Source organism: Citrus sinensis, chromosome 1 (assembly GCF_022201045.2).
Source record: "Citrus sinensis cultivar Valencia sweet orange chromosome 1, DVS_A1.0, whole genome shotgun sequence".
Taxonomy (NCBI): Eukaryota; Viridiplantae; Streptophyta; class Magnoliopsida; order Sapindales; family Rutaceae; genus Citrus; species Citrus sinensis.
The window spans coordinates 17,918,159-17,936,481 of record NC_068556.1 but is presented as its reverse complement, the minus strand read 5'-3'; the positions used below and the strand labels follow the sequence as shown (position 1 = coordinate 17,936,481).

The 18,323-nt window shown below is 34.2% G+C and overlaps 3 protein-coding genes across 6 annotated transcripts; all 3 read right to left on the bottom strand.

Moving 5' to 3' along the window:
• Positions 1 to 633: 633 nt before the first annotated feature.
• On the bottom strand, positions 634 to 3,363 carry LOC102607109 (60S ribosomal protein L23). Its single transcript, XM_006489583.3, has 4 exons — positions 3,211 to 3,363; positions 2,422 to 2,706; positions 1,085 to 1,126; positions 634 to 972 (listed from the first exon to the last, which is right to left on the bottom strand). The coding sequence occupies exons 1-4, from the start codon at positions 3,221 to 3,223 to the stop codon at positions 890 to 892; spliced, it is 423 nt and encodes a 140-aa protein (XP_006489646.1). The 5' UTR covers positions 3,224 to 3,363; the 3' UTR covers positions 634 to 889.
• Positions 3,364 to 5,251: 1,888 nt separating this feature from the next.
• On the bottom strand, positions 5,252 to 9,267 carry LOC102606610 (uncharacterized). Of its 2 annotated transcripts, none has more exons than XM_006489581.4 (3): positions 8,864 to 9,267; positions 6,234 to 8,099; positions 5,252 to 5,687 (listed from the first exon to the last, which is right to left on the bottom strand). In XM_006489581.4, exons 2-3 carry the CDS (start codon positions 7,980 to 7,982, stop codon positions 5,523 to 5,525), a joined length of 1,914 nt encoding a protein of 637 aa, XP_006489644.2. In that variant the 5' UTR covers positions 7,983 to 8,099; positions 8,864 to 9,267; the 3' UTR covers positions 5,252 to 5,522. The 2 variants fall into 2 exon arrangements, with proteins under 2 accessions (XP_006489644.2, XP_052290854.1); XM_052434894.1 differs by lacking the exon at positions 8,864 to 9,267 and adding an exon at positions 8,219 to 8,387.
• A 3,903-nt stretch (positions 9,268 to 13,170) lies between these two features.
• Positions 13,171 to 17,309, bottom strand: LOC102630806 (uncharacterized). 3 transcript variants are annotated; one of them, XM_006489578.4, is made up of 5 exons: positions 16,979 to 17,309; positions 14,561 to 15,406; positions 14,202 to 14,390; positions 13,980 to 14,105; positions 13,171 to 13,883 (listed from the first exon to the last, which is right to left on the bottom strand). In XM_006489578.4, the coding sequence occupies exons 1-5, from the start codon at positions 17,021 to 17,023 to the stop codon at positions 13,767 to 13,769; spliced, it is 1,323 nt and encodes a 440-aa protein (XP_006489641.2). In that variant the 5' UTR covers positions 17,024 to 17,309; the 3' UTR covers positions 13,171 to 13,766. The 3 variants fall into 3 exon arrangements, with proteins under 3 accessions (XP_006489641.2, XP_006489643.2, XP_052297005.1); XM_006489580.4 differs by lacking the exon at positions 16,979 to 17,309 and adding an exon at positions 15,517 to 15,832; XM_052441045.1 differs by lacking the exon at positions 16,979 to 17,309 and adding an exon at positions 15,517 to 15,824 and having other exon boundaries at positions 14,202 to 14,387.
• Between the last annotated feature and the right edge of the window lie 1,014 nt (positions 17,310 to 18,323).

Here is an 18,323-nt window from a genome sequence, read left to right as displayed (position 1 = left end):
CATATTGAAACTTACCTCTGAGAATTGATCAAGATATGAAAAAAGATATATATATACTTCTTGTTATATGCTATTGCTATTTAAAAACTACAACCGAGAATGATTTATAAGTAATAGTTCTTAAACAATAGCATTGGCTGCACTTCAATCTATCAAGCACCCAATTTCGTTAATGCAATTAGACACGAACAATTTAAACCATGACGGGAAAAAACAGGACAGGAGCATTTTCAGTTGATTTTCTTTAATAAATCAATTTCTTTTTTTTTTTTTTTAATTTTGAAAACTACTTAGTAATCACTTCCTTCAACCAAAAATGACAAATTAGATGGCATAACGCAGAAATTATTAAATTTTAGACAAAGTGGTTATACTTTGTTGGATGTGAAAGTGAAATTAGTGAAAGAGAAAGAAAAGGAGAGAACATTTATTGGTGCTAAATTAAACTTATAGTACGCCAAATCTGTCTTAGTTCTACTCCGTCTAAATGCAGACCTGCTCAAAATCTAAAGCAGGCCAGAATAGTCTTAAGTTGCCCTAAGCATATCTCCTATTCTTGTGACTATGTGTTAATGACTATTTTGGCCTTTAATCAAAGGTTAACTTTCCGGTAAAAAAAAAAGGGGCAAAAAATACTAGAAACATATCTTGATAAAGTTGATAAAATTGAAACCGTATTGCATCGGAAGTTGAATTCAAAAACACAATCAGCATGAAAATGATATCAAGATCAACAAAACTCCAAACTTTCATACCACTTACAAAACTAGAATAACAAAATCATACAGAAAGTTCACAGAAAAGCTTTACTCCTTCCTACTATGAAACTTCACCAGATTTCTTTTTAGTGCAACAAAAAGGATGATATAGGTTATCGGTCTTGAATGTCTTAAACGATAGCATTGGCTGCACTTGCAATTCTCGGCCACAAATCAGCACACTCTTTACCAATTGGACCGGTGATGGCAGAACCTAAATACAACAAAACCGATACCACAATCAACAGACGCCATATTAAAGAAGAATGGGTTCAAATCAAATCAAACGTAGGCACATGATATTAAAATGAGAATATTGGCTATACCCTTCATTTCTCCCTTTGGATTCACAATAACACCAGCATTATCTGCAAAGATACATGATTTTCATTGTCAGAAATTTGGAAGAAAACATGCCTCTACTTCCATAACTTAAAAGCAAAACCAAAAAGGAACAGCAATCATTGACCAACAGACTAGCTTCCTGGCTTAAAGAGCAATGCAGACATTGAGCAATATATGAAGGTTAAGTCCAGTAAACAATGATTATTGCTAAAGAAATATGTAGAGTCCAAATGGAGCAGAAATGAGCTTCAAAGCATCACCATATCTGCAACGATGGACACAGTTAATTTTCCAGACTCGTAACTGTATCAACCGTTGAAAATTGAGGTGGATACCTGACTTATGTCTGGTGGATACAAAAGAAGAGTTTCCCTTACAATTGAGTTTGCAAAATTAAAAAGCATACTTCAAAATTGCAGTATACCAACCTTGACAGGGATGATAACCAATCTTTACCATCCGGGAATGGGGTAAGGTTGGTTACCTCAATATTGCTGGGTATGGGAGGTGCAAAGAAACCTTGAGATCAAGAAATCCTCAACACCACATCACCAGCAAACTGACCAGTTAATACAAATTCAAAATATTTCCAACAAATTCTTGTGAAATAGCAGCCAAAACAAAAGTTTAAAAAAAATGTGCCGAATTGTGAAAAGCAAGATTCCACATGGAAGATATCCAACTCGATAGAATATTCGACCATTAAGTTAATATTGCTGGTTCCAGGAAGCATCCAATCACAGTGCGCGCAATCCCACAAAATAATGTGAGATATGCACACATCAAGGCACCCCTTAACCAGCAATACCTGCTTCTTTGCTTCAGCTACATAAATCATGAAACTATTTTCTGTTTATCAAAATCAATATCTGAAAAAAAAAATAGTAATAAGACAGCAACAAAAAACAAAAATCAACAAAAGCACACTCAGTTCATTTATCTAAACAAAAAAAAAAAAAAGAAACAACGTAAATAATGAGTCCCAAAAACAAATTGAGTTAGCTCCCCATAAATGCATCAATAAACCACTATGAGAAACACAACACGTTTTGTTAGATAAATATCATGCCCACCCGTTTCCTTCAACCTTCAAAAGCGTTGATTTAAATTCAACCACAAATATACTAGAAGAATATACATATGTGTAAATGACATACAGAGTAATGCAGTCCTCTATTAACAAAATGATAATTAGTGCAAATCAGGACATAATGCATACAACCAATATTGTTCAGATATCACTGTAAAAGAATAACACAATAAACAAAATGTATCAACATTAACCACGAACCAAAAAGAATGCAGAAAGAATAATTACCTTCAAAGTACATGAAGACACCATCCTTTCTGCGCCATGGCTTGCGCTGCCTTACAATGACGGCGGGCATCACCTTCTTCCTAAGATCAGGCTTCCCTTTCTTCACGGTAGCCATAACCATGTCTCCAACACAGGCAGACGGCAAACGGTTGAGGCGACCTTTGATTCCCTTAACTGAGATGATGTAAAGGTTCTTTGCCCCAGTGTTGTCAGCACAGTTCACAGTTGCTGCCACTGGCAAACCCAGTGACATCCTGAACTTGTTACCTGCTGATCCTCCACGTCCTACAAACAAAAGGACACAAATTTTCATATATTAAAAAAAATCTTACAAAAAATAACTGGACCATCAAACCCATATCAAAGACAACGAATTTCTTTTTCCATCCCAAAAAAAGACTTCCTCGTAAAACCAACAAGAAAAGCATCGATTCTGATTTAATTTATATTATTTTAGTGCTTTTTTTACAGGATCTAACATAAACACCTACTCATTTTTTTCACTATAGACACAACAAATTCCGAAAATAAAATAAAATATTTCATTATTTTATTCTGAAACAAACAAAAAAATCAAATCTTATTATCGATGTTATATAACAAACAGTTAAGACAGTTCTTAAAACAGCAAGAGATCTAAGCGTGTGAATTTGTTCAATTTTTATTTTTTATCGGGGAAGCAAACAGAAAATGAGAAAAAACGGAATTCATAAGTTGATGATGCGAATAGTAAATGATAATGAAAACAAATGTAACAACAGTTTCAAGAGAGACGAGAGAAGAACTGACCTCGCTTCGACATTTTCGCAGCTAAAGGTGACAGCAATAGCGATCGGGGGCTAGGGTTTTTATTCCATTTATACACACGGTGGTTACCTAGGGTTTTTGTTATAATTTCACTAAATGACAATATTAACCCTAACGTTTTTATTTAATACCATATTGGTACTGATGGGCCTTGCCTTCGTATTCAATTCCCCCTTCTCTGTAGTACTGGGCTCAATGATCCAGAAGTAATTAGACTCCCTAATTGATATTTTATTTAAAAAAAATTAGGGGAAAAAAAAATAAAAGAGATGCGGTTAAGTTTAAGAGTATAATTTAGTACGTTTACCCCAAAAAAAAGGGTATAATTTATTAATAGGCATTAACCATAACATTTTTTTTTAATTTATATAAGTGATTTTTCTTCCTTTAAAAAAGATATTGTTTAATTTGTCACGTTTGATTGAAATAAATATAATTCAAATAACATTTGAAGTGAAAATATTTTCACTAACTTGCTACACGATGCTCCATGATGTGAACAGACTCATCACGTCATCCGTGTGTCCATTCAGTAAATCAATACATCTACACTCATTTTTTAGATTCACCAATTATAATAGAGAGGAAAATAACTCAAAACACGTGTAATATATTTATTGGACGACCGTTCCATATAAGCTTTTCTCTGCAATTTCTTATGAATTTATACTTTTTCATAAAATTTTTTCATTGCTCCTCATATGCTGTGATGCTGGCAAATACGAATGCCATTTTATTTTACATCTGAACAAACCGGGATAGAGTGGTATCTGTTTCGTATTCTTGAAGCTTTACTGCATAACATTTATTAGTTGCACCACCCACTGAAGAAACTCGAACAAGCCAACTAATCTGCCAAACTACTTTCATGCATCTAGCTAGCTTGTATAAACTTCAAACATCATCTCTGCAAGCATCCAAGAAACATGCCTGACAGTAACAGAATTGCTGGGGACGAACGAAATGAACACCGGTAGGAAAGTGTCTACTGAAGCATATGCCAATGCAACTGAAGCATTTCAGCTTGGCAGAAAGTAGAAACCATCAACATTCACATAACATCAACAGGGAGAAAACAGAATATTCGAGCTCCTGTCCTGATGTTTCAGAAACGCAAACATCATCTTTAGCTTTCTGTGTTCTCAGGTGTGCCTGATGGATGAATGAAAAGACTTTACCAAGACGGCAATCTTTGCAGAAAACAAGTGAAAGTACAAAGGCGTACAAGTTAGCTTCAGCAATTGCACAGATGTACGTGGAAATATGCTTGATTCTATACATCATAATTCTTAGTCACTACTATGAGAAAATATCCCGAGGAAATGCTCAGTACATTGATCTGGCTAATGTATGTTTCTTGTTGCACAGAAGAAATTCTCTTGAATCTGCAATCTCATGTGCAGCAGTAAAACTTCTGAGCCAAAAACAAATTATGATAATTAATACCCCTACTTTTGAACATTTGGTCTGAACACAAGCAGTAAGAAAGAAAGGAGCGAATTAAAAGAAACCATATCTTATGAAATGACATAACCATGTGCATAATATAAGAAAGCAGCTGCATGAACAATCCCGCCGGTTGGCCTCCAGCAAGCTTGTCTGCAACTGCAAATCCACTGACCTACTTGGGGAGTATGTGATTTAACTACCCCCTTCCTAAAGAATGTGATGCAGTGATCCCCCCGATACCTAGAAGCCCCTTCTAGCTCAACTATCTACAAGATTTATTTACAAGAAGTGAATGTGAAGCTGTAAAGTGTCTTTTGGAGGCATTATAGACAATTTATTTTTGTATCAAACTCAGCCAAAACAAATTCCCAATCTTACTTCACAAATGATAAGTAGTTCTGGCAAAACTCTAGCTACAGAGGACTAACATAATAATAATGGCAGCTTTTCTTTGAAAAAAAAATAAATAATACATGTATTTTCAATGCTTTAACTCTAATTGTTATTGACACAACAGATCCTGGCAGTCCAATGGCATATCATGATACCGGCCATTAAGGGAATTACGAACGCATTTATCTTCACAAAATCTTCCGAATTTCATTGAAAAAGGAACACATTACAATTACATGCTATGTTTTACCATAAGAATTGAAGGGTAAAAATTCCCAATCAGTAAGGCTAACCTAAGATACAATATTCGTACACTAGACAAACTGCAAGTATAAAACATAATCTCTATGGATGTATAAAATATTTTAATTTCAACTTATGCACTGCTGTTGTACAGTAGGAGTGTTACAACTACTACAAAAACCTCCATCCTGGTCCTTGATACAGCTACTTCAACTCTGTACATTTTTAGGTCGGAGTGTGGGACTCTGAGAATGAATAGATGCCACTGCAATTGAGAAAGACTGCAAAGCTGACAGAGTTGAATGAAAATGAATAAAATATAAATCGTCACGTACATTCACCATTCTCAACATGGGAGCGCCTTGCTTAGAACCCTGAAACATGGAAGTTTAGTAGGGGTCATCTCAATGGTCATTTAAGTACTCCTACAAACTAGTTATGGAATTTTTTCATAAAAAAAAACAAAATATCAGACATACTATGGAACTTTTTAGTTGACCGTCAAAACAACAATTTCAGTAACCATCTCACTACTTAGAGGCAAGTTATGTTTCTTTTGAAGTCACGCTACAGCTAATATATGACAAAATAAGCACAAATGATATGCATGTGCATATCAGATATAACCTTAATAAAAAAAATTCATTAAAATCCCATGAGAATCAAAAAATTGCTAAACGTTCTACCATATTTTCTTTTAAGCTGCCATCCAACCCCATATTTAATGTATCCCTTTAGATTTGAACACTTGAGCTAGGGGCCAACTGAATTATCTTTTAGGGATACAAAAGGTATAACTGTTGTGAGGAAACTGGAAGGAGCGAATTTATCAGTTCTTTGATCTCAAAGCCATTATTAAGACTAATAGCCTCGACCTTTTTGAAATAAAACAAGGGAAAAGTACAAGGAGAAAGACTCACGTTTACAAATAAATCAAATGAATTGCACTCATCATGCATGTCTGCTTGATATATGGCCTCTTTTTTGCTTAATCGGGTACCGAGTACAGTCAGGGGGCAGCCAAGGTCCCAGCCACCACAATCGCAGCATCCACCAGATCTCCATCTCTCAATGATACCCGAAGGGCCCCCACTTCTGGTTCTTGGCCCACCATGAAAACCTGCTGGAATTACAATATCCATACTTGTTGAGCAACCACCAGTATCCCATGCAAAAGAAGCAGAAGGTGCAGAAGTTTTCAGTGTTTCAACAGTTTTCTTGATCCCTACTTTCTTCAAAAACTTCATGCCCCAACCTCCAACCTCCTCCTGACGATTTTCAGGGAGATGTTCTTTCACAATGATGGCAGCCAATTCAAGATTTGGTGGAAGATGGTTTTCCAAGAGACAAGCCGCACCAAGTGAATCATCATTGCCGCCTAGATTTTGGCATGGCTCCCAAGAAGAATTTTCAAGTATGGCACTTGACCCACCAAATTTAGATAAAGTTCTCCGCTTGAATGAATGGGTAGTTCTAAAAGCATCTACCACTTTCTTAGACAAACCCTTACTCTTCCTTGCAGCCTGCCTTGATGTTTGCATACCCCCTCCAAAATCCTCATTACTGCCAAACAAAGTGAACTGAGTTTCCATAATTTTTGAATTGTCTGGGCAGAGATTGAAAGAAATTGACACCTTCATCTTACCAACAAGGAGTGACTCATTATCACAAATCTCATGTTCCTTTTGGCCACCCTTTCTCCAATGGAATGAGTACATATAGTCCATAGACTTACTATTCCCAGACTCACTGTTTGACAAATTGGCCACAAAGACCTCTTTCCGATCATCAATGGAGAAAACAAAATGTGGATTCCCACCATCCCACATGCACTGGAGAACTCCCAGAGAAGTAGAGGTAGAAGCAGATGAAGAAGACTGATCAGAACATGTAGAATTCGTGCTTGAAGCAGAAGCAAGTCTCTTATGCGCAATCTCAGATCCATGTTTATGGTTTCCCAGCATCCATGTTTGTTTTTCTATCTTCTGTGGTGAATAGCCACTAAATCCTCCAGGAGATTTCATAAAATCATAGCTTATCGACCCTTTAACATCATTTACACTTGTCCTTCTGAAATTACCATCACCATCTAATTTACCAAGTTTGCTCAGCAGAGGGCTCTTCAAAATATTTATCATACTCTTGCTACCCATAATTGAACCCACAACCCACTGTCCTGCAGGGCTAATAACCACACTCTCACTCCCAGTGATCATTGGACATTCAAAAATGAACCTAGCCGAATCACATGCATTTTCGGTTCTACATTTAGCTACATTCATGTCATCCCACATAAAGCCCATCTTCGCAGATCCCAAGTCCACAGAGATATTGCATTGAGCTGCTTTTGATGCACTCTTATGTATCAATTCCAGGCAACGGCGAAGATATCTCTCATCTAGGGTAACCATATGCTTTGGAATCTTCGTATCTAAGCCATGAGTACTTCTACAGAAAAAGTTCTTTATGCTACTTCTACTACTGAACAATTGCTTAACATTTAATATCAGAGTCTGCTGTGAATTTACCCGTTTCACCAACCTTCTAGACTTTAATTCAGAAGAATCCAAACCGTTGTCTCCAGATACTTCCAGTTCCTTACCCAAGCTGTCAAGTGAATCTTCTTTTCCCTGGCCATCATTTCGAGTATTGCCCAACTTATTCTCCATCTTCAGCCCCAATAATGCCTATTAATTTCAGTGAAAGTTTATCTCCATCCTCTACCTCAGATTAATCAACAAGATAGTAGACAGCTGTGAGCTCAAATTCCTTATTTCACTGGGAATCTGAAAATAACGTGAATGATTAGCATCTAAAAAGGAAAAAAAAAAAGCATTGAAAATTAAAAGACACTAATTACAAATAGATTTCCAATCAATCTGTGTTTACAACGAAGATGACTTACAGGCTCAAAATAAATTCTCAGTATAAATATGATAACACAAATCCAGTCATGACACTCTGAGTACCAACTGCCATAAGTACTTTCCCTAATAAAATAACACTGATTTATGGGAGATATAAAACACACCATATCTCAAACGACAAACAAAATAATTGGACATTAATCAATTCAACTCAATCTATCATCCACATCAAGCACAGAGAGGATATTCATAGATAGTGAGAGAGAGAGAGAGAAGATTACAAAAAATATGACATACGTGTTCAAGAAAACCGTAGGACTGCAGCAAATCAAAACAATTTTGGTTTTTTTTGTTTTTGTTTTTATTTCTTTTTCTATTCAGCTCAAAATAACCCAGCCGAAGCTCAACTCAGCAAAACAAAACAAAATATCCTCAGCCCTCGAATGTCCAAAAGATAAGATGAATAATGAATCAAAAGGGATGAGGCCAAAGCAGAAAGATGCAGTTTTTTTTTTCTCCACTCCAGTACCACCTTTTTATTAACACAACCCCACAACCACGAACTAAAACATAATTAATTAATACAAATCAAGTCATAAAAGTACCTAAATGCATCAGTAACAATAAAAGTTGCAAACTTTTGATGAATTAAATAAATAACAAAGAACCAACTTTTTGCTTACCAGAAGAAATGGATCCAAGAAACCACAAAACCAACTACAACCCACATCAAATACAAGGTCAAGCTATAAGAGAGGCACCAGCCCTTTGGCTAGTTATACTTCAAATTCAATTCTGAGCTTACCCACTAACCAACTCTTAATGCACAAAACCAACAATGTGCTTTAGAGAAAAAAAAAGGGCAACTGTTCTGTTTTAGACAACAGTTTCTAGATTTTTGGTCACAACAAAAGAGAGAAAAAAGTGAAGGAAAAAGAATGAAAAACTCAAGCAACAAAGCGTGGGGGCGTCAGCCACGTTTGTTCGTGGAATTTTGGCTTGTGGGGTCGTTTTTTTATTTTTAAATTTAAATTTATTTTCCACTGTTTTTTGTCAATTTAATCTGGGAGATGCCAAAGCCATTGATAGGCAAATGAGCTGGGACGCACGATAGAAATAGGACTCCACCACTAAGGCCAGAACAAAAGGGGCCACTAGTTGCAGAAATAGAGGAGACGGCATCAGCTGAAATGGACAGACACTTGTTCGTTAAATTTATAAATAATTTGAAAATATTTTAAAGATTGTAACTTTGGAATAATTCCAAGTTAATCCTTTTTCTCACTGTTTTTATTTTTATTTTTTTCCATTTTCCATTGTTTTTGAAATTTTGGATTTTCGTCAGATTTTTGGGTGACATGTGAAGAGAGAGAGAGAGAGGAGATAATGTGAACATGTGATGAGTAATTGGTCAAGTACAGGTGCAAATCTAGAACCCATGTCTTCTGGTCCCGTTTCTCCTCCTAAGTTTGTTTAGTTTATTTATTGCTTCTCTATTGGATGTTTGGTCTCATGGTCCTGGTTTTTGAATGTTCTCATATTCTAGTTGTCAACTGGGCGGCGTTGAATAGATATAATTATTGTTGTATTATATAAAGTGACTTTCAAAATTTAATTTTCTTAAAGCGACATTATCTTAACAAACATTTTTCAAAAATAATAATAATAACCCAAGGGGATTATTTATTATTTTTAAATTTAAATACAAAAATGAAAAAGAGGAAGAAAGTGCACAATCCAAATTGGAATAATTCCAATTTAATAAAGTGCAATATCTAATCTAGCATGCATTAGTGTTTCCTAATCTCACTCAAAAAGAGATTTTACTTTCAATAAAGCATTATCAAATATCACTAGCAAGATATGGAGTTTCCATTTGCTGTAAAATCACTGTTAAAAGTTTCAACTTTCGTAACTCGTTCTTTTCGAACGATAACCAATTAATAGTCCGTTTAGGAATGTGATGTAGTAGTTGGGCTGCCAAAGCCTAATTACTAAGTTGTTTAGTATCACTTGTAGTTAGGATTTGACAGTTTAATAATTTTTTTCTTGTCAACTTCTATTTTATAACTGTAATTTTCACTCCACAGCAACTGTAGCTTTTACTCCACAACAGCTGCTGCTTAAAAGTTACAACACTTCACTCATAAACACATCATAAAGCTTATAGCTTTACAAACTTTTATTTTGATAAATTTTACAACTATTAAGATTCATCACTAATCAATGTTCTGTACAAAAACTTCCCAAATATAATTAAATATGGTCACCACTAAGTTTCATAATAATTAACCCTAGGCATAGAAAGAACTTAAGTGAAGTCACTTTACCGTCCACATCTTCGAGTTGAAGATCCTTGAAGTGGAGAAAGGTAGTGGGTGATGGTCTCGAGGCATAAATTCAAAGGATTCAATCATGATTTTGCGTGTGGTTTGTGACTGAGAATGGAACTCCCACTAGTTGAAGTCTGTTAGGTGTTGAGTCGCTGGACGAATGAGGGTCCATTTGCATGACAAAAGGCTTCAATTATGAATGCTTCATTAATTTGGTCTAAAATTAATAAACCCAAGAATTGACCTTTGTGTTAGGGTACTGCGCATTGAATTCTCAATCTTCAAGTTACATCAATAAGATCGTGAAACGTGAATAAATTTCATGTGATCAACTTTTGTTATTGCTTTGAGTAATGAGAAATCTATCTTATTATTACAAAAAAAAAATGCGTTTGTGTGTACATCATTTTATTTAAAATTCAATATAGGATTGCTAAAAAAAAGGTTGATAATGAGAACCTTATCATAGTCTAATTGTAAATCATTTTTTGCTTGTGTTTTTTCCTCCATTTTTTTACACCACCAAGCCAATCTATTTCTTCTATGCTTCTCACACAATTTTATTAGATTTAATTTGAAAACAAAATTTCATAACAACTATTTTTTTAATTTGCTGAGATACCCAGTTACACATGCAAAATAATAAACACATTCTTTAATTTCTCCAACACAATACATTCAAAATTTCAACAATTTTATTAGATTTAATTTGAAAACAAAATTTCATAACAACTATTTTTTAAAAAAATTTGCTGAGATACCCGGTTGCACATGCAAAATAATAAAAACATCCTTTAATTTTCTCCAACACAACACATTCAAAGCCTATTTCGCTACTTTGAAATTGTCGTTTGTTTAGACTTTAGATTATAACTTACTTTCGGCTGCTAACTCAAAATGGTACCCTTGTCGTATAATTCACTCTTAAATCCCAAAATTCCCGGTAATATTCAAAATTTATAAACAAAAGTGGGACCGACTGAATCTTTTATTCAAAAAAAATAAAAAATAAAAATAATGGTAGTTATTTACTAGATGCGGTTAAATATAGTTTCTAAGAGGCTACCGAACTTCTGTCCCTATGATTGAATATCGGCAGATTAGATAGCCAATAAAAATCAATAAAATTTGACTATGTGACGATATTTTAATTTTGAGATACAGTACCCACAAAATAATACACCCACGGAATAATATAATCTAAGCCTAGTTTCAAATTTTGATTGACAAGTTTGTTTTTATATGAAAGATCTAAGCAACCACCTCATTGAAAAAAATGAAATCCTTTTTGTTGTTTTGGGGGTCGAAAAGTCTACATTCTACATTCTAATCTACATGTTACCTAACTTTTTTGTAGGATTCATTTGTCAAAAGTTTCGGAGATTTAAGTTCTTGAATTTTGGCATTTCAAACTATATAAACAGTAAGCACTTGATTTTGATATTTAAATTTGTCACCTGCGATCATGACTTATTTCACTTGCCCTCCTTTGAATGTGATTTGATTTGATTTGATTACCGGGAATATAGCCCCCACTAATAAATAAATTTTAATGTGAGGGTCAACATTGTCCACTGTCTTATTATTTATTTAGTGCTATATATCTTTCTTTCTTTTTTTTGGGGAAAACATTATGACATTCATCAATTAGTTAGTAAAATAATATAATTAATTTACTTAGATCTTACAAAAATTATCAATCACTCAATAAATATTATTTGAGATTAAAAAAAAATTTAGAATATCCGTCATCACTAATAAATGTAATTTTATCTTTGTTAACATGACATCTTTGAATTAGATATACTTTTATTGATACAAACATAAATTCGTAGTCAAATTTTGCTCCACTTCTAGATAAAATTGGACGGAAAAGTTATAACTGATTAATTTTTATGCTTAATATAAGAAAATGCTGACTTATAATCTGATCATGGACATCATTTTAAAATTATCCAAGATAGAGATACTATGATATACATCTACGATCATAGTTTAGGTTTATATTTTTATAAAATAGGGACGTTTGCTCCTACTAACTTCTATATGATTAACATATTTTTCGTTCTAAATAAAAGTAGCATTAAAATTTTCTCTTTTATTTATTTATTTTTTTTTTTTTTAAGTTTTCCTTCAAATATATGATTATTGGGCCACGCATGCTCAAGGAAGCACAGTCAAGACAGTATTAGTAACATAAGGGCTCCATACTCATTTCATGTCTTTATTTAAAGCATTGGTTGGGCAATTCTTTTAAAGCCTTTTACTTATAAAGGCTTCGGGCAATTTTATTTTTATTATTATTTTTTGGTTTATACTCTTGGCGATGGCAAAGGGCACTGTAAAAAATCAAAATCATGGCCTACATAATCACATGACTCAAATCTGAACAAAAGTTCAGCTACTCACATGCGGATAGAGTGTGAAATCGGTCATGGGGTGTCCGCTTGTTTGCATGCGGGCCACGTCTCATGTTTCTCAAGTCAATTGGGCTCGTAATTCGAGCCCGTCTCAGATTTTTTTTTTCATTAAAATAAAATTTGCTTAGATGAGTTTGCCCGAATTTTGATGCCACAAAAAAAAAAAAAATTTAAAATAAAATAAAAACGACATCGTTCCAGATGCTGCTTGTTCGGACATCTAACTCGAGCACCAACTTCGAACAAATCAATTTTTTTTGTCTTGCCTTTACAAGATGGGACAATTTTGACTGAGTAAATAACATTGCTGATTTTTTATGCAATAGAAGAAGACCTCCTTTAAACAAATGGAATTAGAGCAAGTGTTCACCTTCATGTGCGAACTAAAGAGAGCGTGAATTGGAGTCACCAAAATAAAGCTTCTATCTTATTTAATTACAATGGAGGAAACCCTAAGCATTAAAATTACATTAATTTTCTGGAAACTAGCCCTTCGGCAGGCCAGTAAAGTTGCTCAGCTAGTAGTACGTGGACATATTGAACATTAAAAAAAAAAAAAGGGGAAGAAGAGCAATCCTTTAAAATATCTACAAAAAATTACATTGTGTTTTTTCCCCCCTTCAATTTTCTATATAATCCTGACTCAGTTATTATTCATAATAATTATATATATATATAATGACCCAATTATTCAGTGTTTTGAAATAAACCTGGATCAAAGTAAAATCCTGGCTGCAACAGGGTCCCTGCAAAATTGTAGATTTTTTTTTTTTTTCTGGGTTGCTTTGTGATGAAACCACTCATATGTTTAGACATATAATAGGATTCTCAAATCATATCCAGGATTGCAATGGATTTGAATAGCTGTTGCATTGGTTGAATGTAGTCACACTGCTGATGTGTGCAAATATATCTGGATCAACCATGTCATCTTCTTCTTTAACTACTACCTGTAACACAGAAATTTAATTTAGGCTACAATAACATATTGTAACAAACATTATTTTTTTTAAAAATCATATGGGTTTTTTTTTTTTTTTGCTTACTTCTTCATCATCATCCTCTTCATGAGTGCTACTGGCTGTTCTCGTGGTTTCTCCAAAATCATCATTCTTGGCAAACCTTCCTCTGACTCTAGGCCGGCTATCGGCGAGCGTTTTCCGGCAAGCATACTGCAAATCAATTTTCGTGTGCTTGATCTAAGTAAAAATTTAATTTATGTACTAATGATATGATTTAGAAAAGAAAATCGATGGGGTATTATGTACCTTGATTTTTTTGCTGAAATTCCTCTCATTCCTTTTCTTCATGTACCTGTGAATCTTCTCTTTCCTTTGCTCGACAGATAATTTTCCCACCTTAAAAGTCGAATCTTCCAAGCTAGAGATTTCTGATGCTATAGGAGTCAAGCTTGCAGCCCCTCCCACCATTTGTTGGCTCTCACCACTAAGTGCCTTCTAATAAGAACCAGAAATTAATTTTGTGTAGGACTTGTGCTACAAAATGCATAATTTAATTTAGGCCTTTAAATGCATGTACCCATATTGTCTTTTTGTTACATAGTTAAGTCAAAAATTTGTAACCATTTAGTAACATCATGGGGAGTGTGGCAATATGTTATATGCACCTGCAAGTCACCAGGATTGAACACACGCTGAAGAGAATCCGGACAGAAAATTCCCCCATTATCACCTTGGAAATCAAGTTCTTGAAATTGCAGCTCAGAACCTCTGAGTATGCTTCCGGTGAAAAAACCGGCGCCGTCAGTGGATAATGCAGCGGTCATGGTACCAGAGACAGGCATGTAAGTGGGCATAGCAGGGCCAAGGAAAGAGCATGCGGGGGATGAAGGGTTTAAGGGCACATAAGAAGGGACAGAGGAGAGGCAATCTTCTTCGAAAACGGAGGGCAGCGGAGGATGATGGCCCAGGAGAGGATTATTATTAACAGGATCATTAGGGTAGTGTGACACCGAGAGGCCACTATCAATAGTAACAGCATCAGAAATTAGGATTTGATTAGGCTGCATTGAGGAGGAGGTGAAGTCAAATTGGAATTCTTGTGATGAGATGAATTGAGGGACTTGATGGAATGATGGTGATGAGGAAAAGTCTATGGAAGCAGAGATGTCATTGTCAATCTCTTCTTGTGATGAATCAAAGATTATTGACAGGTTGTTGCTATTGTTGTTAGTTGTGGCGGCGGTGGTGGTGGTGCTAGTGGTGGTGGTGGTGGTGGTGGTGGTTGCTGAGGTGGGTGTGTTGTTGTTATTATTATTAGCATTGTTGCTGTTAAAATTGTGTATTTCTGAAGGCAAAGAGCTGGGATTGTTGTTATTGGGGTAATAAGAAGAATTCTCTTCATAGCAACCATTTGAGCAAGATGTAACCTCAGAATTCTGAAGAGTTTCTGAGAATAAGTCAGGATCACAGAAATCAAATATTTGACCACTAATCGGGCTCGAAATATCATCCTGTAACAACACAAATTAAAAACCAATAATGTCAATTAATTAAGATCATCAAACAATATATATCTATGCAATTAATAATCACTATGCATTAACTTTATCCATTCATTCACCTTTACGTTAGCCATACCAGGAACACGATTCTTGATATTTTTCATTATGGTTTCTGAAATCCGATTCTCATACAGTGATCATCGTGATTTGAAAAAGAAAATCAAGGTTAAAAGGCTAAAAATATTCTCTATTATTTTTTTTTCTTTTTCTTTTCAAGTATGAATATGGAATTTAATCAATAAGAACAAAAAATCCTACTAAGTTCATTGGGTGTAGTTGCCAAGCACCAATCTTATATCTATAATTGATGAAAAAAGCACATCAGCTCTGGTAAAAGAAGATAATATAATACTGGGAATTTTACGTTAAGTAGAAAGATGTGTATCTGTGCTACATGTGACATGTATCAAGTAAAATGTACCCAAAACAAGCAAAAGATTAAAAACATTTTCACAAGTGGAAAATTAGAGTGTGTTATTTGAGTTCAATTTATAGAAATAGCCACATTAGAACAAACAAATGGAATTAAAAAGCACTTAAAGAACCCATTAATGTTATGCATGTGAAGTGCTTTTTTTTTTTTTCTTTTCCTTTTAGTTAATTAGGTTAGAGCCTCTCTCTAATTGTTCTAATCTAAGTGATCACAAGAATCACAATTAAGAAAAAGCTTAAACGAGAAGCATAAAAAGTCATATATATTCCAAAATGATCAAAAGGAAATAAAGGAAGGAAGAAAGAATTGAGGGGAAAACGTTGCAGGATTTGATATTGATTACTACTTTGAAGATGGAGACGGTGGCCTTTTTGAAAGCGACACATTTTTTGGTGGGCATATTATGCATTTAAGTTTAGAATACACAAAGATAGAAAAATTTGTATGGGAGTGAATATTTGTCAAACATGCTTCTTCCGCTAAGCCTGTGAGTTTTATTTTTTCTGTTTCAATCAAGTCAAAACTGAATTATAATTTTTATTTATTCATTTATTTATTTTTATGAGAATGAAACCAATTGAAGAAAATGACACCAAGAAAAGACCCCAAAAGAGAGGATCAATTATTGGGGAAAAAAACAAAAAGAAATACTTGGTTTAGGATTAATGATTTGCGATGTGAAAAACGGTTTCAAGAACTACACTTGGGATTAATAATATTCAAGATGATCTCATAAAAGATTGTATATTAAAAAAAATTTCCGAGAAAAGAATGTAGAAAGAAATTTTCTTTTTATTGTTTTAAAAAATTATATCTCAAGACCCTTTTCCAGAAACATCTTATTCAAACACTTTTCATTAAAAAAAAAATCAAGGAATATTATATTTGTAATTGAAACAAACCCTTGGCTTTCAAATAGAAAACAAAGAACAGAATTCAATTCTCATGCATACAGATACAAGACCTAAACTAAACCAAAAGAAAAGAAAATGAACCCATAATTAATTAATTTGCATGCATATTAATTTACCTCCATGATAACTGAAAAAATAAATAAATAAATAACTTGTCAAAATTTAGAAAATTACAATCCGGAGCTGCTGCTGATGATGATCAAATACGTCTTGCAACATCGTTCCTCTTGTCACCCTTCGACGCAAAAATAACAATTAAAATTACCTGTAACAATAATAATAATAATCTCCTAACCTTCAAAATGCAAGAGTAAGGACTCCGTCACGCAATAACAAGACACGTGATCATATGCACACGAAGACAGAACACATGACACAGAACAAGAAGAAGAAGAAGAAGAAGAAGAAGCTCAAGCTCTCTTATTAGTTTCAGAGAAAAATGAAGAGGTAATAGTGTGTGTTTTTCTTTTTTGGTTCTTTTGGGTTCTTGATTTTCTTCTTTGTTTTATATTTCGGACAAGTATTAAAATCTTAGCTGATAAAATGGGACAAATGGGGTGTCAAAAGTTAGTTATAAATAGCCGTTGTTTCATTTTAATTAATTAATTAATTAATCGTTTATTTATTTATTTATATTTTATTTTAAGGTTGTCCGTACTGGTCTTTGCCAGGCTGGCGCCTGTCTTAGCGTCAACCCGACACTCACGGACTGCCGATAGTTCCCCAGAAAACGGCGTGACGTCCGACACGCGTCCACTGCGGTGACGTGGCTTGAGTGGTGACGTGGCTGTGGCACCGGTCAAACCAGAATTCGGGTTGACCAAGCCTCCCGTACGGTTTCAATTTTGATCGCGGTCCCTTTGCACTCCCCCTAAGTGGAGTTCCAAATATAGCCTTTTGCCTTATTGAATAACACTAATTTTCTCTCACTTGTCTCACTAATAAAAATGAAGAATATTATGTCTCAAAGAAAGGATAAGGATTAACGCCCCATAATTTAGTAAAATAATCACATAAACCTCTTTATTTTTATTTTAAAAAAATATGGCATGCCTTTTTTAAGGTGATTGTTAGCTTTTTAATATAGTGACCCATCTGTATTTCATCTAAACTTAATTATCTAAAAAAAATTTACGTGATCATTTTTAAAAATCAGGTTGTCTTTTCATAATTTTATTAATGGTATACACATAATACACGACTCGAGAAAAATTTTAGATGGTTGAAACTTTCTAATGCTAAAGCTATGTTGTTGTAACAATTTTATGAGAAGATTTTGGTGGAATTATTAATTAATCACGCTGTTGGGTCATGGCAAAATAATTAACTTTAACTCACAGCTCAGGAAAACCATTTGGAATTTGAATAGTGTGATTTGGATTGAACAAGTGATGAGAATAAAAGAAGAGTTTGTTACCATAACAATCATTACCGCATAGAATATTGCATATGTGGAATAGTTGCTAACTTTAGACCAAATATATAATTTGATAGAGCTAGGATAAATATGAAGAAGTTA